The sequence below is a fragment of the Streptopelia decaocto genome (genome assembly GCF_964273445.1).
Source record: "Streptopelia decaocto genome assembly, chromosome: 19".
Lineage (NCBI taxonomy): Eukaryota > Metazoa > Chordata > Aves > Columbiformes > Columbidae > Streptopelia > Streptopelia decaocto.
The window spans coordinates 4,753,346-4,779,662 of NC_138674.1; the positions used below are offsets into that span (position 1 = coordinate 4,753,346).

Consider the following 26,317-nt stretch of genomic DNA (forward strand, 5'->3'; position numbering starts at 1 on the left):
AACTGAAACCCATGTGGGGCTCAACCTCAGGAGCTGCATCAGTGTCTGGAGCACAGTGTGGCAGCAAGAGGGACAAGCAGGTGGCTCTTGGGTTGGAGACTCTAGGGGGAGCACGAGGGACACCAGGGCTACAAAGACATGAGTTGTGCTCTGCTCTGTGCTTGTTGAAGAGTCAGTGCTTCCCCTTTGAGCGGCTGTGAACTTGTGCAATAGAGACACACTGCATGTGGGCTCTTGGATGAACCTGTCATCAGCTCAGAAAACTGCCAGGAAGAGGGAAGGAAGAAATTTAGAGCATTTTCCTTGTGGGTCACTCACAGGAAAAGGGGCTTTGGGGTCTGTGCAGGTGGAGGGCAGCCCCAGCAAGGGACCTGCAGGTGAGAAGGATGAGGCTGGACCCAGCTCCAGGCTGGTGGCTCTGTGCAACTGAAAGGACTTAAAATCAGAGAATCATTTTAGTTGGAAAAGCCCCTCAAGATCATCGAGTCCAACCATAACCCACCCCAGCACTAACCCATGGCCCTGAGAACCTCATCTCCATGTCTGTTCAACCCCTCCAGGGATGGTGACTCCAGCACTGCCCTGGGCAGCCTGTTCCAATGCCCCACAGCCCTTTGGGGAAGAAATGGTTCCCCACATCCAACCTCAACCTCCCCTGGCGCAACTTGAGGCCGTTTCCTCTGCTCCTGGCGCTTGTTCCTGGGGAGCAGAGCCCGACCCCCCCCGGCTCCAAGCTCCTTTCAGGCAGGGGATGGTCACTGCCCTGGGCCTGCTGGCCACACTATACTTCATGCCACTCTGGCCAGAGCAGGACAGGGGTCCGAGGGAGGCAAAACTGGGTGTGGTGGAAGTGATGAGGGGACAACCCATTAATAACCTTCATTTAATTTTTGCATGACATTTGTGTGTGTAGAAATGTTACAGGCTTGTTTACAATACTGAATAACATCTGCGTTGCTGTTGTGTGTTAATAGCAAAGCCCTTTATGTCGGGTACAATACAATCACTTCATAATTTTTTTAATATAAAATAAATGCTTAGAAATACCAACTGTTATTGCTATTAAATTCCTGAGTTATGCCGAGAACATGTTCTCTTCACCTTCATTAGATGCTCCCCGCTACCAGCAGTGTCTGCTCATCAGTCATGAAGCTCTGCGGTGTGTTATAAAGGGTTTGTCCGTGCAAGCTGACAACTGCACGCAGGGAAATTTTCTATATAGGAAAAAGGAAAGAAAATTCAATTTAGCCAACTTGCTGCTGTCTTGGTGTGGGCAAGTTCAGGAGGAAGATGAAAGGCTAAAATGCAGATTGACTCCAGAACTGTCAGCCTGGCTCCCAAGCTGCTCTCCAGGACTGACTGTATTGTTTGCCTTGCAATCCCTATGACTGGGACAGATACTGTGAGTGAAGCTGGTTAGTCAGATCATAGAATCATTTTGGCTGGAAAAGACCCACAAGATCATGGAGTCCAACCACTACCCACCCCAGCACTAACCCATTGCCCTGAGAACCTCATCTCCATGTCTGTTCAACCCCTCCAGGGATGGTGACACCAGCACTGCCCTGGGCAGCCTGTTCCAATGCCCCACAGCCCTTTGGGGAAGAAATTGTTCCCCAGATCCAGCCTCAACCTCCCCTGGTGCAACTTGAGGCCGTTTCCTCTGCTCCTGGTGCTTGTTCCTGGGGAGCAGAGCCCGACTCCCGCTGGCTCCAAGCTCCTTTCAGGCAGTTCAGAGATCAGAAGGTCTCCCCTCAGCTCCTGTTCTCCAGCTGAACCCCCCAGGTCCCTCAGCCGCTCCCATCACACTTGTGTTCCAGCCCCTCACCAGCCCTGTTCCCTTCTCTGAACTTGCTCCAGCACCTCATGGGCTTTCTTGGTGTGGGGGGCCCAAAACTGACCCCAGGATTCAAAATCAACACTCCCACCCAATTGGTGTCATCTTCAAACTGTCCTAACATAGCAGGGGCAGGTTCTGCTGAGGAAGAGGGGGCTGCTCAGTGCTGTTCATGCTCTTCCAGTCTTGGTGATGGACAATTTAACACAGCCCATCCTGCTTCACATCAGGCTATTCAGAGCTTGAAGAAGAAGAGCGCTTAATGTTTATTTCACTTTACCTGAAAGTCACGGATATAGGTGAGGAAAAAGCTGAGGAAGGAGAATGCTAACGACCACTCTGAGATGGTACTGATGATGTGAGCTGTGTAGCCCTGGGGAAAAAAGAAGAAAAAATCAGTATGAAAAGCTCCTCTTGAACCTACAATGGCACAAAGAGAGCTTGTACGTGCCACATTCTGCACCCACAACTGTTCCCTTTGGAGAGCAAAACTTCTGAGCATATCTGAGCCTCCAAGAATGATGTGCAGAACTCAGCAGCAGAGACTGACCAGGAGAACACCTGCTCCTTATGCTTTAAATAAAGGGAAGGGTGGGAAAAACCCTCAAAACCAGCATGTGTGGTGTTTCCTCCAGTAAGTGCCACACTCCAGCAGTGCCTGGAGAGGAGATGGGTAGAGTTGTGAAGACCCATGAGCCTGTTCTCTATCCTACCTGGGACTCCTCACCGCCCAGCACTTATCACTTCTCTGGCAGCTCTTTCACTTGTATCCTTTGGCCTTTATCTCCTCCTGACCCACCAGACACCCACCTGGCCGCTGTCAGGAACTCTGCTTGGCTGGCACATGAGATTCATTATTTACAGTTATCATGTAACAGTGATCAGCACAGACCAGCCTGGCTGATAGTTTAGCAGTTCAATTACTGCCCCCAAGTGAGATTAATTTAAAATAACACTTCAAGCTGCAACTGTTTTGCTCAGAGCTGTATTGCAGCAAGCAGCTGCACGTTGGCTCGAGGAGTAAAGCTCTGTTGGCCTCCCCTGTCCCCACCACAGGAGGTGCCCAGATGCATTTGTCACTGCAAATCATGCAGCACGTTGTTGTTCTCTGTTTATTTTCTCCACTCAATCGCTTACTTCCTCCTGTGGGTCCCAGTGCAACTTCTGCACTAGATTCGTTCCGTACAGGCCGCTGTATAAGACAACTGAGGAAACAAACACTGTGAAAAAATATGTTAAGGAAGATTCAAGACCAAGAATGAGCGACTTAGAAACTCCAGACTCGGCTCTGGCCTGTGTCAGGATGAGGGTGTAGGGAGATCTCTGTGTGGTCTCCTCAGCGTTACAAGCAGTAGTGGTGACATGGATGCTTCACATCGTTCCTTTCAACTCACTGGTTGTGTTCATCTGACCGTAACTAGTCCCTTGAAAGGTGAATTCTAATTTAAATTCATTATCTTTGTATGTGGCATCTTATTATACCTCCTTGATCAGCCACAGCATCCTTACAAAAGCATTTAAGCTATGATCAAATGTGAATACTTACACAGCATTTGGAATTTTTTTAGTGGTGTTTTCCAGGCTTTTCGACTTCTCAGTCCCCTTAAATTCCTGATCTGTGGGTTACAGGTTGGAACACCACAGCATTTGCAGCAGAGAGGGGTAGCAGCTCAGTTCACTAAGGCTTGGTAACTGCCCCAAGACAATGATTCCCCATTCGATCACAGACCTGGGTTCTTTCTAGGGCGGTCGAAATGTCCATTTTTCAACATCTTACAGAGGCTACATCAGTACTACTGCCTTTGTAAATGAAACTTGGAGCATTAAGTTATAGAAGATGTGATTTCCATAGGATTAAGATATTAACTTCATTAATGAGATTAAACATCAAGAGCCTCCTGATGTGGAAGATTAATTTTGGCGATGCACAAGGCTGAACTTACTGGCACAAACATGTCTTTGAGAACCCAGACTTCCAAAGCTTATTAAAAAATTGACATGAGTGGTCCAGGGAGCTTTGGTTACTGATCTGAATGCCAGATAACAAATTCTCTGCTAATTAATATGTGCAGCTTTAGTAGCTGTTAGTTACTTGACAGAGTTACTACTGCAAAGGAGAGAATTTAATCATCGTGATACAAAAACAACCTCCTCTTGTTACAGAGTGAGTAATTAACTGCTTTGCTCCGTGTTGGCAATCCTGCTGTTTTGCTCCAGCAGAGGATCATGAGCATTTTTAGGTTTCCTTCTGTCCTCCTGGACCAGTTACAACCATTTCACCTGTGACTTCTGTTGCCATCTTTCCCTTATTACATTATGAACTGCTAGTTTAGAAAATAATGACAATTCCCCTTTTCTTTGCCTTCTATACACATGTATGTATATATTGTTATATCCACAGCTGTCTTTACTTCCCCATAATTTTGGTTAGACCACGCTGGTTTAGAAACCTCCACAGATTTGGGGCTTGTGGGCTTTTTTTGGCAACTGTAAAAGGCTCTTAACGTGCAGCAAGCTCATATTGTTCCATTTTAGTCTTCCTCAATTGTACTTGGCTCCTGACCACTCAAAGATGAATATCTGCTTCTTTGCTAGCACCAAAAATTTCTGCAATTCTCTAAGTTTAGATTATTTCTTCACTTCATTTCAAGCCTTCTCAGCAGGGAGGAATCCTTCTCGCTTCATTAGAGAGAACCTGACTATTGCTTCTCGTCTGACTCGGACAGATTGTATAATCTTGCAGTAGCAGGAGCTCAGCAAGACACTCCATCAGTGGGAAATGGGGCATCTGGTTTAGTGTCGGTTTTGGTTGCCAGCCTGGAAATAAGTGAAATTGGTGAGGATTAAATCAGTGCCCTTGATTCAGCTGTAGAAGGGACAACATTTAAGCACCGATTTTTGCACTCATGTCTTTGCAATGTAAATCTGAAAGCTTTAGCACTGTAGTTCTGCTTGACAGAAACTAAGTCTTAGTTTTCAAAATACAATGTTTAGGTCCATCGGGGCGAGCAGAGGAGCTGCTGCCATTCAGTTTCCTGATCATTAAATAAAAGGACTTTCTTTTGGGATGGGTTTGCTCATATTCCTGTAAAGCCCACAGCTGCTTCCAGCACTCAGAATTCACAGCTAAGGGAGGCGATGGATTCCAGAGCTGAGGGAAGGTTGTAGGGAATGCTGGTCAGAAATGCCTCGTCTTCTGAACTCCAGATCAGAGGTCAAACATCTCCTCTGACTCAACCTTGGCAACATGCTCCAGAATTGTCCCTGTGACAAATGCCAGCACTTCAAAGCTGCTCTGGGAGCCGCCGGCAGAGTGCAGCACTGCTGCGCATGGCTTGGTGAGTAGTGTTTTATGCTACATTCTGTATTTCTATTTTAGTTGTACCCAGCTATAAAACTTGTGGCAGCATTCCTGTCACCAGGGTACTGACACTTTTATTTCTCACCTGGCTTCTTTCCCCTCATTAAACACACCATCTCTTGCGTACTCTTCCCTTTCTCCCCATCCTTCAGAATCTACAGTCAGAGTTCTTTGTGATAAACTCTTATTTTGCCACTTTCAGCTTCCTGTGTGCAGGAGGAAAGGAGAAGAGGTGCTAACCATTCCTCTTACCTTTTTTTTTTTAATTAGCCAACAATGCACTTGTGGGTGTAACCTGATGGTTCCCTTTTTTCCTAAACTTCCCAGGCTGCAACACAGAATATGAATAAATAGCACAATACGCGCTGTACGTGTAAAGCTCACGGGCTGCCTCTGGCACAGCCTTTCACCTTGGTAGGTTAAATTAACGTAGATGCAAATACTGTCATTTGTGAAGGCTGTTCTGTTTTTATGGTGCTGATGCACAGCAAAAGGATACTGCTCACAATGCTTGAACAGCACCAGAGCAACACGGTCAGGCGGATCCAAAAGATGTCTTTGCTGTGGACTTCTGGCTGCATCAGGTAGGACAGGATGGTCTGAACCAGCATATAAACAGCCCCAACTCCAAACGTCAGGCAGGCTCCAAGCACGTGGACGTAGTACAGAATACATTTCTAGGGAAAGAAATTGCTCATTACTTTTTGCTTTTCCCTGGCCCTGGTGCTTCTGCAGCCTCTAGTGGCTAAAGGCACTGACACAAATCCCCCAAATCCAGTCGGTAATTAATATGACGAGGCTGGCAAACGCACAACTGTCTTGCGTGTAACAGCCAACGCTGTAGAATGTGGCCCTGCAGATGGGGTGATATGTGAGATATCAGATTTTTGTTAAACCAAAACATAGCTGTGGTCTTTTAATCTGGAGCTGGTGCTTTCAGATCTCCGCTAAGGGGATCCAAGAAGAGTTTGCTTTCTGCAAAACTTACGGGTTTCTTAATGTTTTGGAATTTCATGACTGGCTGCTCACAAGTCCCAGTGGATAGAGCAAATAGGGAATGAGCAAGAAATTCTAAACCAAAACTGATGTTTTTGTGTTTTTTTGTAGGGAATTTGACAAAACATTTGCCCCTAAAAGTTTTGCTCTCAGTAAAACCCCCGTTTTATCAGATATCTCAGTAAACAAACAAACCCTGGACAGCTTCAGAACATTGCAAGCAAAGCACAAACCTGGAAATTTGCAATAATGCAAAGTCCAAAACAGCTCATCAATCCCAGTGTAAGGCCAATCTTGTTAAGCCTGATGATCTTGGATTTGTCTGGATTCAAAGCATAAACTTGTTTATAACGGACATACATGGTAGCCAGGCCTGTTAACGAAGAACCCAAATGCAGTAAGATTTTCAGCTGAGGAGTAGATTGTCCTTTTTTAATTAAAAATATGCTGAGTGACAGAGGCAACTATTTAAAACACAAAAACTGTCTTGTGACTGAAACAGGAAAGCTGAGAATCTAGAAGTCAAAACTGAAATAATATAACGGTAAACAAGTCAACTTAATAGATTTTTCAGATCTCTTTCACTTGAAACATCTACTAGATTATACTTCCCCCTCTTCGTAATTGCAGAACCCTGTGACTACCTTGAATTTGCACTTCTATTTCTTTTACTATTCGCTGGAATTTTTAAAACACATTTTTAGCCTTCTGGAATCTGCAACTGTCGTGCCGGCTTCGTGGAGAACATCCCTCACACACACTTTCCTCTGAATTGTTTGAGAGAATTAAGATTCATTGCTTAGAATTTAGTTTTTGACTGAGAATTACGGGCTGTCTAATGACCTGAATAAGGAAATTAAATTGTTTAAAACTGTGTGCATTCCAGAACTGTCTACAGTTTGCCAAGGACAGCTCTCTATACTCACCCAAGAAAGCCGAAATATTTAACATGATCCCAAATATGCATCTTTCAGGTGGTATTGTCCCTGTATCACTGGAAGAGATAAATGAAGTGATACGTATCTATCTATACTAGAAATACTTACAACGCAACTTATTACAAAGGAACCATAAGAAACAGGTTTGAAAAAACCCTTCAGATATTTTTCACCGAATTTTTCATTACTCAAGCTATACTGTGCTAGTTGCTGTAGAAATAAGCCTGGTAAAGACACGCTATCCTTACAACAAGGAATTGCTTGACTTTGATTCCATAAAAGGCGAATAAAGAGTATTAGAACGGGAAAAAGGAATAATCTGGAAAACTGAAAGACCAACACTAAAGTCATATGTACAGCTTTGATGTGACGGAGCGGGGAATATAGATGATGATATGAATTGACTGGTACAACCAAATCTGGTGACAGCACAACGCTTTACTCTGAACAGCGGGTTGGAGATGCACCCCCAGCTTTCTCGTTCTTCATCATTTTAAGGACACATTCAAAGAGCCACAACTTAAAGGTTAGACTTTTGCACAAAACCAGCTTTAAATAGAGTTACAAATAACTATAAAGAGCTAGAACTGGAGCTGTTAGGTAAGAACTGCTGCTTAAAGTTTGGCGTAGGGGAAGAATTCCCAGGAGTGAGAGGCCAGTTTGACGCTACAATACGGTGTCACTGTGAATGTCACTGTGAATGTCACTGACCTGATGTAGGGCACCAGCGGGTCGACGTGGTGCAGGACAATCGCGGTGATGTATGAAAACACAAATGATGCAGCTGACCAAACCACCAAAGCCACAGGCAAGACGGAGAGGCCTTGCTGAAACCACCACATTTCAGTGCTGGCTTCTAACTCCAGATGCTGTAAGGAATCAAATTAAAAGGTTTACTGAGATTTCTCAAAGGTTTTGCTATTTTTCAGGCAAGGTGCGTCAAGTGCAGCAATTTGATCTTGCTCTCAGTCCTGTCCTGCAAACCCAAAGTGAACATTTGACTTCATGGCACAGAAGCAATCATAAATAAGCAGAAATAACATCTCACATCTACATTTTCCCTTGTTATATTTCATTAAATTTTTCCCTGCCCAACTCTCCAGCCTGTCCAGGTCTCTGGATGGCAGCACAACTTCCAGTGTCAGCCACTCCTCCCAGCTTGGTGTCATCAGCTGATAGTACACTCTATCAGCAAGTTGTACCAAACTTGCTGATAGTACACTCTATTCCCTTACTCAAGTCAAGGCAGATCACGTCCACCGCTCTGCCATCATCCATCCATCTTGTTATGTCCTCATAAAAGCAATGCAGTTGGTCAAGCATGACTTCCCCTTGGTGAAGCCATGTTGACTGCCCCTAATGACCCTCTTATCCCTGATATGCTTGAGACGGTGCCAAGGAGAAGTCGCTCCATCAGTTTCCCAGGGATGGAGGTGAGGCTGACCGGTCTAGAGTTACCCGGGTCCTCCTTCTTGCCCTTTTTGAAGACTGGAGTGACATTTGCTTTCCTCCAGTGCTCACGCACCTCTCCCATTTCCCAAGACTTGGCAAAGATGATGGAATGTGGTCCAGCAATGCCCTCAGCCAGCTCCCTCAGCACCTGCATGTGCATTGCATCCGGACCCATGGATTTATGGATGCCCAGATTGCCTAACTGCTCCCTAACCCAGTCCTCATCAACCCAGGCAAACTCCTCCATTGTCCTGCCTTCCTCTGGGGCCTCAGCGGTACAGGATCCTCAGGACAGCCTCTGGCAGAGTAGACAGAGACAGTTTGGTAGCAGAAAAAGGTGTCTAACAGAGACGAAGTGAGTTAGAGCAGAGTGACAGAATTAAAGGTGCTTGCTTTCTTACTCTGCTTTCATTTTTAAGCTAAGTATACCATTTGTCCTCTAATGTAATGCAATAAAAACTAGTGAGGAATATAACTTCACAATCCCATCTTTTGTACGAGTAAATTGGGAATCTGAAAGAGAAATGTGTATTTCACACTGTGTTCTCTGTTATTGATGTCATGAGCCTGGGCCTGTAAATCAAAACTTCAAGCAGTCAGTCTGAGGTTTAGATTTTATGTTTCCTTTAACATTTAAATGTTAATTGCACCTTAACTTTATTTCTGAGCTAATAGATTTCTGCCTGAAAACAAACAATCAAACAATATGGCACATACCTGAGAACAAGGGCATCAGAAGAAATGTCACCTCAAGGGGAATCAAAAGTAATCTTTCTGGTGAAGTTCCACATTCGCTTCATTTTTTGTTTTTCTAAATCCTGGAGATATAAAGGAAAATAATCAAGATGTGAGGTATTCCTGTATTCTCTTACTCTACAGTATTTTCCTTCTTAGCATGTTCTATTAGTTACTGCTGCTGACTGGACATTGGATTAGAAGGACTATTGACCTGACACAATGTTTTATATATGTTCCAAGTGGTTTAAAGAGTGAAACTCGTGCATAGTGGGATGACAGAAACGCAGAAAAACAGGTAGTTAAGACTTTTTGATATATAGGACTTGCCTACACAAAGATTTAACTTCAAATGAGAAGCTTTCAGGAGAAAAAAAAAAGAGTGCAGCTGTTTTAATGCAATTAAAAGCTGTGCGTACTATCGCTGCTTTCATGTAGGGAAGAGGACAGAGCATGGAGTCTTCCTGTTTCATTGTGGATGAGCATCCCAGGGTGGTGCTGATGCTAAATTAAATATGTGGCAGAAAAGGTGCTGAAGCAACCTGAATTGAATCTTCTCTTCACATGAGCAGCTGCCATTTCTACACACTGGAGAAGTCCAGAGAGGAGACACAGTGCTGTGTTCCTGTCCACGGGTGATATTCCTAAACTTGCACAGATGTTGGCAGCGTTCACCTGTTGGGATTATTTTCTTGCCTACGCAGATTAATTTACCTGGATTAAGGCGAGGTTAGTAAAGCAGAACAGATATTCCCAGTTTCCCCCTTGATATTGCTCTTCACGCTCTCTGCAACTGCCTGAAAGGAGCTTGGAGCCAGGGGGGTCGGGCTCTGCTCCCAAGGAACAAGCACCAGGACGAGAGGAAACGGCCTCAAGTTGCGCCAGGGGAGGTTGAGGTGGAATCTTGGGAACAATTTCTTCCTGGAAAGGGCTGTCGGGCATCGGAACAGGCTGCTGAGGGAGGTGTGGAGCGGTGTGGCAGCCTCATCTGAACCTGAGAGCTCTGGAGAGACAAAACTTCTGACTGTAACTATCTGCAGGCTGGTGCATCCCAACGGTGCAAGGACGAGAGCTGCTTTGGGCTCTGCCAGAAAACTGCCTCTCTGCTCCTCCTATTTTCAGACATAAACCCCCGACAAACTCCTACACGTTTTGTTTTGTAATTTTTTTCCCCACTAAATTCTCTTTCTTGTTTCTTGTCAAGATCTTCCCCGAATTCTTCGCATCTCCCTTCATCTTCCTTCCAAATTTAATTTTCAAGAGAAATCAAGTATGTTTTCACGCAAACTGTATGTACCAAATATGGGCTCCATTCTGTACATTTAAAGTGCCGTTTACTCGAAGCCGTTCCAAACTTTGTGGTGCTGCAGAGACACCGTGTCACTGCCAGCTCACAAAGCTCTGACCACAGAGCATCTGGGCAAGCTCAGACGCATAAAGAAGCGTCGCAAATCACGGGAGGGAATTGCCTTGCAATTTGCCAGCTGGAAGGTCCTGAAATAATTTATTATTAACACCTCATCCTGTCCTATTGTTTTCAACAATGAGCAAGAAAACACACTCAACCTCCTTGGTTTTTTTCACAAGGTTCTTTGCCAACTGATTATACAACAGCAAAGGCTAACGTCTCTTTTCCACAAAACTGCAATTTTCTTTAACATTTATCCTGATCTGCAGGCACTTCTGTGTCCTAAGGGGGTTTTTAAGCCCCAGATTAAGTATCACAGATCTTTCCTGCAATAGCCATTATCAAGAGTAACTCAAGGAAGTGTTTCAGAAACAAAGACTTTAACCATCCCTGAGGTTTTTATTTAAATGCAGGAAGTGCGCAGCAGCGTTCCACACATGCTTGAGTGTGCAGAATAGAAACTACACATGAAAACGAAAGGTGGCCAAGGCCATTAACGGCAGCAAGTTAATGTTAACTAGAGTGATAACGCTGAGAAGGCAGTCGAAAGTACAAGTGGAAAAGGGAAATTTCTAAACTAACGCTGATATCCTGATTGTCAACCTGCCCCGTCCCTGCTTTCTCAGCAAGATAAAGCTGTGCTAAGGGATACTCCCTTTCTTTCTCCAGTCAAATCCACAGACGCTGTGCTGAAGGAAGACAAAGCAATTTGTGCGCACTCCTAAGCAAACATGAAGGTTGGGCAGGGCTGAGTCAGAAAGCGACAGAACGTGTCCATTTGCGCAACTTATCAGGGTCAAACTGATAACCACGGTTAAAGGTTGCTAATCCTCAAAGGAGGAGAAGCAAATAAAGTAGGAAATGTGTCACCTTCGTTGCTCCCACTGCAGGGTAATGACAGATGACTCATTTTCAGCGTTTTCTTGGGACAGACACCAGAAGTCGCTATGAAATCTTTTGGATATGGGGGTGAGGTTCCAGAGAGAGCTGAGGATCTCTACGCCCCGGCTGAGCCCCTGTTACCCAGCCGGGGAAGCAGCAGGATGGCCCAGCACCAAACCAAACACACAATCCCGTGACACGAGGGTGTCCTGACGCCTGGTTTAGAAACCTGGCCAGTCCCCAGCACGTCCTGCGGCTCCCGAGGAGCTCGGTGTCCACGCTACCTGTCAGGCCAACCTGTCTAACCACGGAAATCATCTAAAAATACACACCCTCCAACAGGGGAATTGAAGGTACCGCAAGGGAGAGGGGCTGGAGGTGCCTGGGGGGTGTTCGGGGAGAGGGAAAAGGCACCAGCATTTGGGGAAAGTTTAGGGGAGTGGATGGGCAGAAAGGAAGGGGAGACGGAGCGGGAAAGGAAGGGGAGACGGAGGGGGAAAGGAAGGGGAGACGGAGGGGGAAAGGAAGGGGAGACGGAGCGGGAAAGGAAGGGGAGACGGAGGGGGAAAGGATGGGGAGACGGAGGGGGAAAGGATGGGGAGACGGAGCGGGAAAAAGGAGATGGAGAGGAAAGGGGAGGCCTGAGGGCAGAGAGGTGGAAGGACGCGGGGGCTCGATGGGGTCACTGGGAGCCATGGGGGGGTCGCTGCGGCAGCAGGGACAGCGATGGGGTCACTAGGGCTGACGGGGGGGGGGCACGAAAGGGGGTGACAGGAGTGGTTGTTAGGGGAGGGAAGGGGGATACCTGAGGTAACCGGGGTTCTCGGGGATGGGGGGGGGTGTCTCCCTCTCCCCTCCCCCCACATTTACCTCAGCCGCTCCCGCGCTGTCCCCGCGCCGGCCTCGCGCCGCCCCGCCCCTCTCCGCCAGGCCCCGCCCCCCGCGCGCGCCGCCGCTCCCGCCCACCTTCCTTTCCGGCCGTCGCAAAAGGGGCGTAAAAACGTCGCCCGGTGTGTGGGGGACTGAGGTAAATGCCGGGTGTCTGTCGGTGGCCGGCGGGAGGTGAGGGGATGGGGGTTGTTTTCTGGGCTTTGCGCCTCCCTCCGAGGCGAGACGGCGTCCCCGAGGGAAAGGGGCGATGTGTGGGTGAGTGGGGAGGTCTTTGAGGTCGGGCGTGGGCCTGTGCTGCGGGCTGGGCCGGGGGCTGGGGTGTTCCCGCCCGGCCTGGCGGTGGGTGGGTCTCGGCCGCCCCGGGGCTGCGTCCTTCGGTTGTGGGGGGGCGGTTGTCTGGGCTGAGAGTGGCCCTTGTCCTCCCTCCCCCCGCCCCTTCCCCGCTTCGAGTCTTTGCCAACGAGCGGCCAGGCCTGGGTGAAAGTTCTGTGCGAACTGGCCAGCGTGGGGTTGGTTGTTTTCGAGTTTTTGGTGGTTTTCTGCCCTCGGGGTGAGCGACCTTTCGGGAGAGGGGAAAAGGTGATTGTTTTCTGCGTTGGAACTTATTTTTCTGGTCATTCGGGACAACACCCACAGGGACTTCCTAGGTGACTAAGTGTGGTTTCCTGATAAATGAAAGAGTGCAGGTCTGCCTGCTCCCAACCTGCTGGGTTCCTGCACAAGCAAAGCCCTGTTTGCTCGTCTCTCCTCTCGTCCCTCTGACAGTGTTTTCCGAGGCTGGCTTTTCACTGTTGGAAATTGCCTTAATTAAGCTGTGGAGCATGGAAATGAGATCACTTGTCCTTATGTCACTATCGACCTTTGATTTACCCAGCTTATCTTCCCTGACTAGTTGCTCACGGCTTTAGAGAGAGCTGTCATTGTCCCCTCTCTAGCTTTGTTCTGCTGGACTTCACAAATAGTTTTGGGTTTGTTTTTGTTTTTTTTTTCCCCCTTTTCTCTTTGACTCTTATAGTTAAATGGCAAACTTTTCTTTTTAGTCTCCTTTCTCTACTGCTTTTCCTCTAGTTTGTGTGGAGAGTTATGTGTTTCTGGTCACCTGCCATTGAGGGAGGTGGAACGTTGTGAGGGTCCTTCTTCATGCTGGAAATGCTGTTCCTGCCCCTGAGTTTTCTTTTCACAGCCGCCTCGTGCTGTTGTCTTTGACCAGCTAAACCTCTCTAGCTGCTGCATGTTTCCTGCGTATTTTAAAAGTTGAATTGACAATAAACTTTCACCAGAGCTAGGTGAAATTTAGAGAAGAACTGCAGCAAAACTGAAATGAGGAACTGCGATTTAAAAAAAATCGAAAATGAAAAACCAAACACACTTATAACAGCCTTTAGGTGGTTGCTCAGCTTCACTAAAGACGCAAAGCTTCCTCCAATCAGTTAAACTACCACTGCAAATGCAGAGAAATCTTTAGTGACATCAGTTGATAAGCTGAAGTGGTGTCTGGCTCTTCCGTCTGGCTCTGCTGTGAGTGAGATTGGAGGAGACTGACTGTAACATAAGTCAGTGCTGCGGTGTACGGTTCTGCTACTGCTGAAATTTAGGCTGCTGGCTGCAGGAGATTTGCTTCAGTAAGCGGCAAGGAAAGTAAACAAGTGCAACTTGCTATTTTATAACTGCATTGAGAGCACTTGTTTCCTGTCTTTCCCTTGGTATTTCTCCGGATATCCTTTCTAAGGGAGATCTCTTATAAAATCTTCTTGGTTTGCTGATGGTAAATAAAACTCTTGATGTCTTAGAATCTCCTTTGTGCTCTTCACGTTCAGTATGTCTCAACCCTTTATGTTGCAGGATCTTATGATTCTCCGTAACAGCTGCTACCTGCCAAATAAAAATTCAGAAGCCACCCAATCCATGAGTGGGCATCGAAACATCAAGCGGCGATGTGGGGACTCGCACCTGGAATCCCCCGCGGTCTGCGGTCACGGTCCCGCCGCTGGCTGCGTGTTAAGCAAACTGGTCCAGTTGCCAACGCCTCCCTTGTCAAAGCACCAGCTGAAACGGTTAGAAGAACACAAATACCAGAGCGCCGGCCGATCCCTGCTTGAACCCCTCATGCAGGGTTACTGGGAATGGTTAGTTGGAAGAGTTCCAGCCTGGATTGCCCCGAATCTGATCACCATAATTGGACTGTTAATAAATATATTTACAACTCTGCTATTAGTATATTACTGCCCAACAGCTACAGAACAGGTAAGTTATGGACCTCTGACAATCTCTGCTTGTGGTTACTCTGATCTAGTAGCAGCTGGCACCATTTTCTGGTGGGTTCTTGTCTTTGTGGAGAACTGTTTCTCATTGAGCAGCCTGCAGTTTTCATATATTTAAGCTATTCTCTATAAATATTTGTGTGTGCACGCAAAAAGAGCACGGATGGATTTTGAGATCAGCACGCTGCTTGCTGAGAGAAACAGCATCTCCTTTGGCCAGTGTGGAAGGACCTGCTGCGTGAAAGCTGCAGCCCCACAAGACTTAAGTGCGTGGGCAGACAATGAAGAGATGGATTTGCAGCTGCCTTGCATGGTATAGGGAGTTTTTGCCCGTTTACGTTCTCTACTTGCAACTGGATTGGTCACCTTCCACTTTCTGATCTAGTGTTACCACGTGCCAAGAAGCGCAAGGTGACTCGACTGGCAGCGAGCTGAGGCTGTCCCGTGAGCCCAGCTCGAGTTGCACCACAGCGAGGAACTCGAGCTCAGACGAGGGACTGAGCTCCAAAGTGTTGCAGCTTGGGAGATCAAGGCAGGCCGGTGTAACTAAACCCAGCTCACTAAAATAAAGGAACCTGTGTGGCAGTTGGTCAGATTGGGACTTTGGGTACAGCGTGTGATGAGCTATGGGAACACAGAATTGCCCTTGTGTGTTGCCCAAATCATCAGTGCTATGAGAAGGCTGCATGAAAACCAGTAGTTTTATTCTTTGTTCTGAATGCACTAAAAGCTCCTGACCTGTCCTCAGGAGAAATGTCTGAAATTCGTGTTTCAAGGATATAAAAATCTTTACAAAGCATTCCAAGACTTTTCCCTCTCACTAGGGTTACCTCACACGGCACTTGAAGACTCTTGGTTTTGTACATGGGAAAGGTTTTGTCGCTTGGATGTTGAGTCTTAAAAGCTGCTTGTACCTGTATGCACTGAAAAAGGGAATTATTCAGTACAGACGCTGTATTACATATCAAGTAGCTGGAGAATGTCTCCAGCTTTTAAAATACCTGAACTCCTTCGTAGCCAAGTCTCCCAGGTTGGGACAATGCTTTGTAGTCAAGTGGCATCAGGTTGTTTCCACCCAGGCTCTAAAAACACTCCATGTAGGTTGGTACATGCAACGCTTTGTATCCCAGTTCCACATAGGTAGTAAAGGGATGTTTGCCTCTTCTAGAGATCTGTTGAAATAGTTTCACAGTAACTTGTGGAATTCAGCAGGTGTAAGATAAAAAGTGAAGATGAAGTTTAAGCAGAGAGTACTCAGAGCAGCTCCTTCCTTTTTCCCTGTGGAATTGTTGTGTGACTTTTGTTTAACTTGCCATTAATTCTGATCACAGAATTACGTGGGGGCCAAGTCTCTGGAGAGACTTCAGCCTGTCTCTATGTCATCAACTTAGCAGCTACACTGAACCAGAACATAATTTATAATTTAGAGTCCAGTTGTATTTTGGTTGATAATTCAACTTGTGAAGTAAACCCTAAGCTACGCTCAGAGCATCAGGAAGTCACAGCGTTCGCTGTTGGCTGCCGTATTAAACTGCCGTTCTGTGTTTAACAGTTTTAGGGTTGCTTTGTGCTAAGTGAATGAGCTTTTCTCACTTCAGCTGTAAAATAACTTTCTGCTGAGGCAGCTTTCGACCTGATCTGATTTGCCATATGGCACTGCAGCCCATGTGCCAGCACGGCGGGGAGGCTGCGGCGCGCTGCTTGAGCTGGGAGCTTGTGCTTTTAAGTGTCAAAAACTGTCTGGGAAAGAAAATGGGGAAGCACTATTGCTTTCAGAAGTAAATTGTCTTTTCCGTGTAGCTCTGTCTTAGTTCTGCTTTTATTTATTTATTTATTTTTTTTTTTTCAAAAGTGACTTGTCTCTTCCTGTTAATGAACGGTGCAGCTGAGGGACTGTCACTGTCACAGCCTCACCGGTGGCCAAAAAGAAAATGAGACACCAGTATTTCTAGTGACTGCTTAGTTGAGAGTCCAGCCAGCAAAGTGCTGAGCAATGGAGTGGAACCTGGATATTTTTAATAAATAAGAGAGGGAACTGTGAAATCTTATGCAGATGCAAATAATATCTAAGTGGGTATACCTATGCTCGTCATGAAAAAAGCATATATAGAAAGAGTCAGCAACCTTTTTATTTTTGAAAGTTTATAGAGGGAAGATTGCATGATGCTAAAAGGTAACTTAAACCTTGCGTGTAAAATCCATCCGTAAGAAATAGAAATATCATCATGGGGTGGAATTCTGTAGCATCTAAACCTTGTCTAAATGCAATTCTCTGCTTCTGGGGAACACATTTCTCCCTTACCTCTCTTATCACAGAATCCCAGAATGTCAGGGATTGGAAGGAACCTGGAAAGCTCATCCAGTGCAATCCCCCCATGGAGCAGGAACACCCAGATGAGGTTACACAGGAAGGTGTCCAGGCGGGTTGGAATGTCTGCAGAGAAGGAGACTCCACAACCTCCCTGGGCAGCCTGGGCCAGTGTTCTGTCACCCTTACTGAGAAGAAGTTTCTTCTCAAATTTAAGTGGAACCTCCTGTGTGTCCCATTACCCCTTGTCCTATCACTGGTTGTCACTGTGAAGAGCCTGGCTCCATCCTCCTGACACTCACCCTTTATATATCTGTAAACATGAATGAGGTCACCCCTCAGTCTCCTCCAGGCTCCAGAGCCCCAGCTCCTTCAGCCTTTCCTCACACGGGAGATGCTCCACTCCCTTCAGCATCTTGGTGGCTGCGCTGGACTCTCTGCAGCAGTTCCCTGTCCTGCTGGAACTGAGGGGCCACAACTGGACACAAGATTCCAGGTGTGGTCTCCCCAGGGCAGAGCAGAGGGGCAGGAGAACCTCTCTGACCTACTGACCACCCCCTTCTAACCCACCCCAGGTACCATTGGCTTCCTGGCCATAAGGGCCCAGTGCTGGCTCATGCTCATCCTGCTGTCCCCAGGTCCCTTTCCCCTACACTGCTCTCTAATAGGTCATTCCCCAACCTATACTGGAACCTGGGGTTGTTCCTGCCCAGATTCAAGACTCTGCACTTGCCCTTGTTCTATTTCATTAAATTTTTCCCTGCCCAACTCTCCAGCCTGTCCAGGTCTCCGGATGGCAGCACAGCCTCTGGTGTGTCAGCCACTCCTCCCAGCTTGGTGTCATCAGAGAATTTGGTATAATTTTTATTTCTGTGGAAATAAAAATTGCTATCCAGGATGTGAATATTAAGGGTAATTAACACAGATTTGGCAAAGCTGCTGATACCTGATAATAGAAAAAATGGTGGTTGTTGGGGTGCTGTACTGCAGAGCTCTACACATCTTAGAAAATGTAGAAGTTAAACCTGAGATCTCAAAGTTTGAACACTTTGCAGTGCTGTAGTTCTCAAATGCCGCTGCAGGCTTGTGATAGCTTGTACTTGGCCGAGTTGGAGTTTGTGACACCTCGCTGAGGCCTCGTGAAGATGAGCTTAGTGTTTGTGACACCGTTGCATGTTTTAGGGGCTAAGAAGGTTTTTGAGTTTCTAAATCACGCGCACAACTTACACATAATACTGCTGGAAAGAAAACCAAGATGAACTTCGTTGTGCATGCTGTACGAGAGTGTGAGATAGTTCAACTTCAGGCTTTTTTACTGTCATTGACTTTTCTTTCTTAGGCACCTCCCTGGGCGTACATTGCTTGTGCATGTGGCCTTTTCATCTACCAGTCCCTGGATGCTATAGATGGGAAACAAGCAAGAAGGACGAATAGCAGTACTCCATTGGGAGAACTTTTTGATCATGGCTGCGATTCGCTTTCCACAGGTATTGTCATTTTTAATTGGAGTATGAAGATTAAATGGTGGTTTTGGGGATTGGATCTGGAATACAGAAAAATTCTTCTTTACTAAAGAAGAAGGCAACTGAAATTGTTGAATGTGTAGCTTTTCAGTCAGCCTTTCTGTAGATAGTGCTCTTGATCAACGGGATGTCTTCTTATGTATCACACTGAAAAAGAAAATTAAGCATGTGACTAATTTAATCAGAGTCAGCATTCTTCTGTGTATGCTTTATCAGAGTCTTGTTTCTAAAAACAAATCACGTAAGAAGCTGTCAATTCTCTTCTCTATTATTTTAGATTGAATCTATATAAAGCGATCACAAGGCAGGTATGAAGCCTAAAGAATGGGACAGTAGAAGTCTTGAGTTTAAGATTAGAATGAGCAAGATGAGTTCCTAGGTATGTAGAATTCATTGAGCCAGCCTAAAACTTAACCCCGTTGCAAAGGAATGATCAGATGGTTTTGGTTACTTAAATTCTAAAGGTCTTAAGGAAAGCATAGATACATTATGAATCTTCAGTGACAGACCTTGGATTTTCTTAATGGCGTAATAAAAATTCAGATAATGGGAAAAAATATGTCCAGCAATTCTTGGATATAGGAGAAAACCCCCAAACTGTGGCTGCAGGTTCCAATTGTATAAATCACTTAGGTCCCTTGATGCCTAATCTCATTAAGCTCAATAAAAATGTAGGAGACTAAGAAACCCTCAATATTGAGGACTTCTGATAGCTGATACGAATTTAAATATATAATTTTACAGTCTGTATTTTTAAATGGAAGTGTTAATCTCTTAGAAATAAACCACATCAGGGTACATTCGCACTGTCTCTTTGGTGTCGTTTATAGATTTGTTTCTGGTAAGGATCTTTACGCACATATACACTTGATCTTTTTACTATGTGCCTGATTTTCTCCTGCAGTCTTTGTGGTTTTGGGAACTTGTGTTGCTGTGCAGCTGGGAACGAACCCTGACTGGATGTTCTTTTGTTGTTTTGCTGGAACGTTCATGTTTTACTGCGCACACTGGCAGACGTACGTCTCTGGAACATTGCGCTTTGGCATGTAAGTACCTTGGCTGAAAATAAAACTGAAAGTTAGGCTGCTTTCCTGTCTAGCTGCACTTTATCTGATTGTAGTTCAGATCCTTAGAGCAGTAATAAGTTGTTTATTGTCATATATGCACATTAAAAGCTTGTGATGGCTATTCCGTGTTGGATCCGCAATTAATACTGAATGTTACTTAGCTTGTTTTAGAAGTGATGTAATGTGCTTTTGTCATATTGGTTCATTTGGAGCTTCTGTTGTGACTTCCCTTATTTATTTAGGTTTAAAGTACCTGGTGTTTCATCCCCCCAATGTTATGTTTTTGTCAGTTGGTGGCAGTCTGGCTATAGTATTCAGTTAACTATGTCTTGATATTGCTTGACTTGGGATGATGTATCTTCACTATTAACCATAACTCTTAAAATACAGTGTTTTAATTGATGTTGTGCCTACAGCTTAAAGTTCTGATTCCCTTTTAGTTAGTATAGACTGTGGTTTTGTCAATAATGGGACCAAAATTGCGATGCTAAGACAATCAGCGACTAAATTGCCATTTGCTGAATGTTACAGGGCCCTGATAACCCCAAGGAACACGAAAAAATCAACCTTGGCATGTGCTTGACTTTGTAGATGCAAGTATCAAAACCATTCAATTTGCCTTTGTGCTGCAGACAAATGTGTAATTACTCCTGGTATTAACTGTAACTTTTGCTTTTTGTTCTTGTGAGGAGTCTTTGTATTTTGTGGACAGCATTTTGTAGCTGATACTGTTGTTCTGCATGGCCTTCTGTTATGAAAATTTGATGATCCATCAATATGAAGCTAATTTAGAGGAGGCAATAAGCACGCAGATACATGTGTATCATTATTTTAGATAACGGACAGCACTGCGTAGTAAACACATTTGTTTCTTCATTCGCCTCGTGTCATAAGGTTAATAGACTGCCAGAAGCTGACGTTCATTTCTATGGCAAAAACTGAGATTATTTATCCAGATAATTGATTCTCACTGTTTGCTACTAGTTTTCTGCAGCTTTCATCTCACCAATCATAAAACTGAAAAAAAAGTCTCTATTTTATCTATCCTTTCAGATTCCCTGGAGTGCACAGGCTTAGCTATTCTTACTGTGGAATAAGTGGAACTGGAGACAGTTGTTGGAAGGAGCCAAAAAGGTCTTAGTGCACAGGAGCTTTTTCCTGTCTGTGTGTCCCACATAGGAACTCTGTCGAAAATACACTGTGAATGGTAGTGATGTCTTAGGAAACGTGACAGCCTTCCATTCCAAGGAAGCAGCAAAGAGCACGCAGTTGGTTATCACTTATTGTATTTCTGTGATGAGATTATGTCCAAGAACTTGTATTTCATTACAGAGATCAACTCAATAAGCAAACTGGAAAGGGCTCAGAGAAGAGCAGCCGACTGCTAAAGAGAAAGATTAATATTTTAAGCCTTACTCACAGCTCAAACTTAAATGTTTAATCAAATTGGCTTGCTGAAAAAGTCCATTGTCTTAAAAAATATATATAAATTGCTAAATCAAATTAAGTGTGTGGTTGTGGAGCAGAATGTCTGATTCATCTCCGCTGTCGCTGTACCAGCCATGACAATTCACTGACCTGTGCAGAAGGCACTTTGTGTCAGTCTGGCTGCAGAGCAGGAGTGTTCGCCCCGAGGGAGAAGGAAACAGCATCGCTTCTGCTAAATTCCTGCGGAATGTTGCAGGTGGAGTAGGAAAACTAGGAGTTTAATTGTGCCCAATTACTGAATCAATCAACTGCGCTGGTTCTCTTTCTGCCCACTGACAGCTGTGGGGAGCTGCCCTGCGCTGCTCCAGGAATAATCAGTTGAGGTGGTAAAGTCCTGTGATCTGTCTGCATCTTTAACTGATCATTTTAATTAGAACTTGGCAGCTGATGCGGACTTTAACCAACTCAAGTTGATTATTGAAAAGAGCTCAAAAAAATAGCTAGAGGTCAGTATTGCTTAAAAATTCCCGGGGAGGAAGCAGGAAGTGTCTCAAAGCAAGTTGGGCTGGTTACAGTAAAAGTCACTATAGTAACATCAACAGTGCAGAGACAGCAGGGAACAGCGTGAATAGAGCTGCAGGCACAAGTTTTGTTTAAAAACAAACACCCGATCTGAGAATGGGCTCATGAAAGTGCAGGAATATACAGAAGAAACTAAAAGGTGGTTCTGAATTGCAGGAAAAATTTGATATTGAAGCAGTCCAAATAATTACTTTGTTCTCCCATTTTACAGCCCAGTAACTGGTTTATCTGGATTGTGGACTTGCTGGGCTGCAGTATAGAATGAGCTTTGTTTCAGGCTTAGTCTTGTCTGGGTGCAGCCGTGCCCTAACTGGGGCATCTCAGGTTTGGAAAAAGTGAGTTTTCTTCTGCATATCACAAAAATCAACCTGGCCAGCGCCAATGGGCATCCACATGTCTGTGCGGAAGCAGATCTGTTATTTTAGGAACACGGTGCAGAAACCAGAGCATTGGGGAATGTGGTGCACAAACCCTGAAGGGAATCTGCCTGCCTTTAGCTGGAGGCCAATTGGAATTACTCACTTCGACTCTTCCAAATCCAGACTTATTCCACTTGGATTCAATCCTGCACCTGCTCAGGGTTTTGCCTTCAGGAAGGATTTTGGGAGACAGCTGTGTTTCTGCAGGTTTGGTGCTGTATTCAGCCTCACAAGCTCAGTGCACAGACCATCTCAAGTCCAGGGTCGTTGGAAGTGAAGCTGTTGGTGTCTGTCAGGGCTGAGCTGGGTTCTGCACTGCAATTTGAGTGTCTTCTTTAAGAGATACGACACAGCACTGCACAGGTAACGACCTTGTGTGCTTGGCCATGCCAGACTGGGGGGAAAAGTGTTAAATCATATTTTAAAAATCCAGTGGGCATGTATCAGGGGTCTACCCAGAGACATGGGAGTACTGCACCATGGTCTCCAGCATTTCTCCTGTGAGTTATTGCATTATCTGGTTTATTCCAGCCTTTCCTAATTGAAGTTCAGGAAGTTTGCAATAGTAGATATTATAGCAGGGTGTGTATATATAGAACGATAAAATATTTTGAGTGGGAAGGGACCTACCCAGCTCCCCCAGTGCCCCCCTGCCATGAGCAGGGACATCTTCACCAGCTCAGGTTGCTCAGAGCCCCGTCCAGCCTGGCCTGGGATGGCTCCAGGGATGGTTCATCCACCACCTCTCTGGCCAACCTGGGCCAGGCTCTCACTACCCTCAGCACAAACAATTTCTTCCTCATGTCTGGCCTGAATCTCCCTCCTTTAGTTTAAAAACATCATCCCTTGTCCTGTCACAACAGCCCCTGCTCAAAAGTCTGTCCCCATCTTTTTTATCGGCCCTTTTTAGTACAGAAAGGCCACAATAAGGTCTCCCTGGTGCCTTCTCCAGGCTGAATATATGCATTTGTGTAAATATATATACACACAAGGAGATGGAAATTAGCTTCTAAGGATCATTCATAAAGTCATGGCAGTAAAAACACTGTGAGGAGGGATCAGTTTTTACAAGCTTTCATAGAACTGAGAAGTTAAAAATGTTACTTCACTGTTTGAATAACAGTCCCTAGAGAAAGCAAAAGAATTCAGGCTGTCTAACAAAACACCCATTATTGAGGAATGCTGGAGAATTTGGGGGAACATTCTTGTTCAGTGACACTGTAGCAGTTGTACATGTGCAAGAGCCCACTTGACACTGGCTTAGGAAGAGAAGAAGGTTAATTTGGTTAATCACCTGAGCCCTCTTGCCAGTTCTACCCTCGAGGTATAAAGGAGAGGTTAGTAAATGACGCTGTATTTCAGAAAGCAGCTAAATGAAGCCTTCCTCTTGAGCAGTTAGCAGAAAAGGAGTTAGTGTGCTATCTTAGGTCGACAATTTACACCCAATATCAAAATCTAGAGGTGGAAGCCTTCCAAGTCAAAGTTTAGCATGTGGAATTCTTGCTCTTGGGAACAGCTTCAGGATCTCAGGACTGTGGTAGGAGGTAAGGCAGTAATCTCTGTGATGACACAGCTTAGAAATTTCCATTTCATGAGTTTTTTCCCCAATACTTCTTAAAGAACTTTAACACCTCAGGTGTTTGCAGAGGAGAGTTTGAAGCTCAGTAGAATCTCTCTTGATGTCAGGGGGGAATTAGTTTCTCAGCACTTGCAAGGCGCGTGTGTTGAGGGATTGTCGTAGATGTTAAGTTTGCTCCTTTCAAGCTGCCTCCTCCTGCGGACTTCAGTACTCATTGCCTTCTGTCAGCATTTCTGTAGCTTGGTGTGCGTCATATAAATACGTATAAGTGCCTTGCTACAGCATTACTATGTACAGCTGAAATTGCTGAGGGCTGTCAGTGATGAGGGGTTTTTTTCCACATCATGATCCTCCTCCTGTCCCTCTCAAGTCTATTGAGGGTGTTTAAAACCAAGAACCAAGTGCTCACGTGCAGAGATGCTGCTGATTTTTCTGCCTTTACCATTGAAAAGTGTTCTTGCTGCTCTGTGAAACTGAGCTTCAACATAATAGCCACATGCTATTACGTTAGTATTCCTTGTTATCTGACATGTACAACTTCTAATATACATTAGAGAGCAGCAGAAGGCAAAAAATTACATATTGTCTTCAGTGTATTAACACAAGCAAAGGAGAAAAGCTTCTAATTTTTAATATTGCTTTTACCTCAACATGAATTTCCTGTAGCTGCAAACAGTTTGAATTCATGTGCTTGTTTCTTTCTCCTGTACAGTTTGCTTTATTCATGCTGTTTATATTTAATCAGAGTGAAAACACTGGGTTGGAATGAGTTAAGACTAAAATCCATTATAACCTTTAAGCATTTAGATTTCTAGCATGTGACTTTTACCCTTTTTTCCCCTCCTCTCGTGTTGTGATGATGAACGTTCCTTTCTTGCTGCAGCAGTTCCCTTAAGAAAACAATCCTTTGTCTCCTGCTTGGATTCATAGTTTGTTGCCCGGCCTGAGTAATCCTGCTTGCATGCTCGGTAGATACAGATTAACCAGATGGAAGAACCATCATTTCTCAGAGCAGAGCGCTGCTGTGTGGGATGTTCAATAGTAGACGTATCCCCTTGAGTTTCTCAGCATCATCACTTCTGTTTGTTGATGAGGCAGGAGCGTTTTCCTTGTCTGTGTTTTGCTGCATTGGGCTGTTGGAAGGAATTCTGTGTGGTGGGGAGGAGGAGGATGGTACATAAACACCCCCAGTATTTTCACACAATATTCAAAAGCTGCATTAGATCAGCTGTATCGATAGCGATTGACTTGATTTCAGAGCAGTCTCCGGTATAAATATCTGTTTCCTGTTCTTGTTGTTTTTTTCTTTTTCACTTTGAATTCAATCCTTCTAGTTCACCAATCTGGACCAGGAAAGAACCGACTGCAGCCGTCTCTGAACTCTGAGACTCGATTCCTTTTAAAGTCTAACAGCTTGTTTAATCAAACACAACCTTTCAAGTATTGCTGATGGAATATGCTCAATAAATTAGCACTGACAAGAGTATATTCTGGATGCATGACTAATCAATTTGTGTTAATTGGTTGAAGACTCTTCCCAGCTTGACAAGGAGAGCCCAGCAGAGCAGGCAGAATACAGAGTAAGACATATCACCCCCAAGAGCCGAGCAGAGTGAAGCACGTGCCAAGGTTGAAGGACCTTTTTAAGCTTTCGTGGTTAATGCTTAAAAAAACAAATCCATGTCTGAGTTACAAATATCACTTAAAATAACATCGGCAAAATAAAAAGCAAGAAAAGGAAAAGAAACTGCAGCTGTCCAAAAGTACCCGTTAGCACACGGGACTTTCTCTTCCTGTACTGCCTAAAATAGCAAATGTCACCTTTTCTAATTACTTACCGTGTGATGCGCTGTGATAATTAAACTGAGACTGTTGATTAGACTGAGATTCACTGTGCCCTCTCACCAGGCGTGGGACTGCGCAGCGATACTGTATTTCTATCAGTGCCACCACCATGAGCTTTGGGTTTCTGATGTACCTTTTTAATCAATTGGCACGTTACTGGCCGGCAGCCTGCAGGCTTCTGTTCCAGGCATGTTTGATAAGCACTGCAATAAACAGGGTCTCTGTTATGGCTGAATCTGTTATTGCTGAAATATATATATATTTTTTTTCTTTTTAACTAGATGGTTTGATGTAATTTTAGTTTTTATCACATTTTAAAATATTTTAGTTAGCTGTAAAGCTACATTTTGCCATCAGAAGTGTGTGTGGTAGTTGTGGCTCTGGCCACAGCATATTTTTTTCATCCCTGTCAGGAATGAGAAACAAATAACAGAGCAGAGCTCGGTTGCCACTGAATGGGGGTCCAGAGCTCACTTGGATTATTTCAGCATTATTTGCCAAGGAGCTGTGTGAACAGGAGGTGAAACTCACAGCTTCCCCTAGGAGGTGGCAAACTGAAGATGCAGTCTGAGCTTTTGCTCTACAAAAAATACAAAGAACTCACATATTCAGTGTCATTCGGAGATAGGAGTAGGGAGATGAGAGGTTCTGGGTTGGGTTGGATTGTGATTTCGTGAATTTTATTTGCTGTGACTCGGAGCAAAGAACTTGATTTTGTTTCCTCGTGCACACACCCATACAGAATCACAGAATGGACTGGGTTGGAAAAGACCTCAGAGATCATCAAGTCCAACCTTTGGTCCAA

At 45.0% G+C, this 26,317-nt stretch overlaps 2 protein-coding genes across 4 annotated transcripts in view; one reads left to right on the forward strand and one right to left on the reverse strand.

Annotated features, from left to right (window-relative positions):
- Positions 1-869: 869 nt before the first annotated feature.
- Positions 870-12,544, reverse strand: DRAM2 (DNA damage regulated autophagy modulator 2). Its single transcript, XM_082069406.1, has 9 exons — positions 12,480-12,544; positions 9,302-9,402; positions 7,844-8,001; positions 7,121-7,188; positions 6,428-6,567; positions 5,698-5,875; positions 2,975-3,057; positions 2,118-2,210; positions 870-1,214 (listed from the first exon to the last, which is right to left on the reverse strand). The coding sequence occupies exons 3-9, from the start codon at positions 7,972-7,974 to the stop codon at positions 1,107-1,109; spliced, it is 801 nt and encodes a 266-aa protein (XP_081925532.1). The 5' UTR covers positions 7,975-8,001; positions 9,302-9,402; positions 12,480-12,544; the 3' UTR covers positions 870-1,106.
- CEPT1 (choline/ethanolamine phosphotransferase 1) overlaps positions 11,716-26,317 on the forward strand; it is a 31,969-nt gene continuing 17,367 nt past the window's right edge. Inside the window, exons 1-4 of one of the 3 annotated variants that reach the window (XM_082069404.1) lie at positions 11,716-11,962; positions 14,343-14,744; positions 18,409-18,556; positions 19,497-19,638. In XM_082069404.1, the coding sequence (XP_081925530.1) occupies positions 14,349-14,744; positions 18,409-18,556; positions 19,497-19,638 (686 nt within the window). In that variant the 5' untranslated portion in view covers positions 11,716-11,962; positions 14,343-14,348. Of the gene's footprint in view, positions 11,963-12,510; positions 12,637-14,342; positions 14,745-18,408; positions 18,557-19,496; positions 19,639-26,317 lie in introns of those variants that run through there. The other 2 variants (XM_082069405.1, XM_082069403.1) reach the window with 2 other exon arrangements.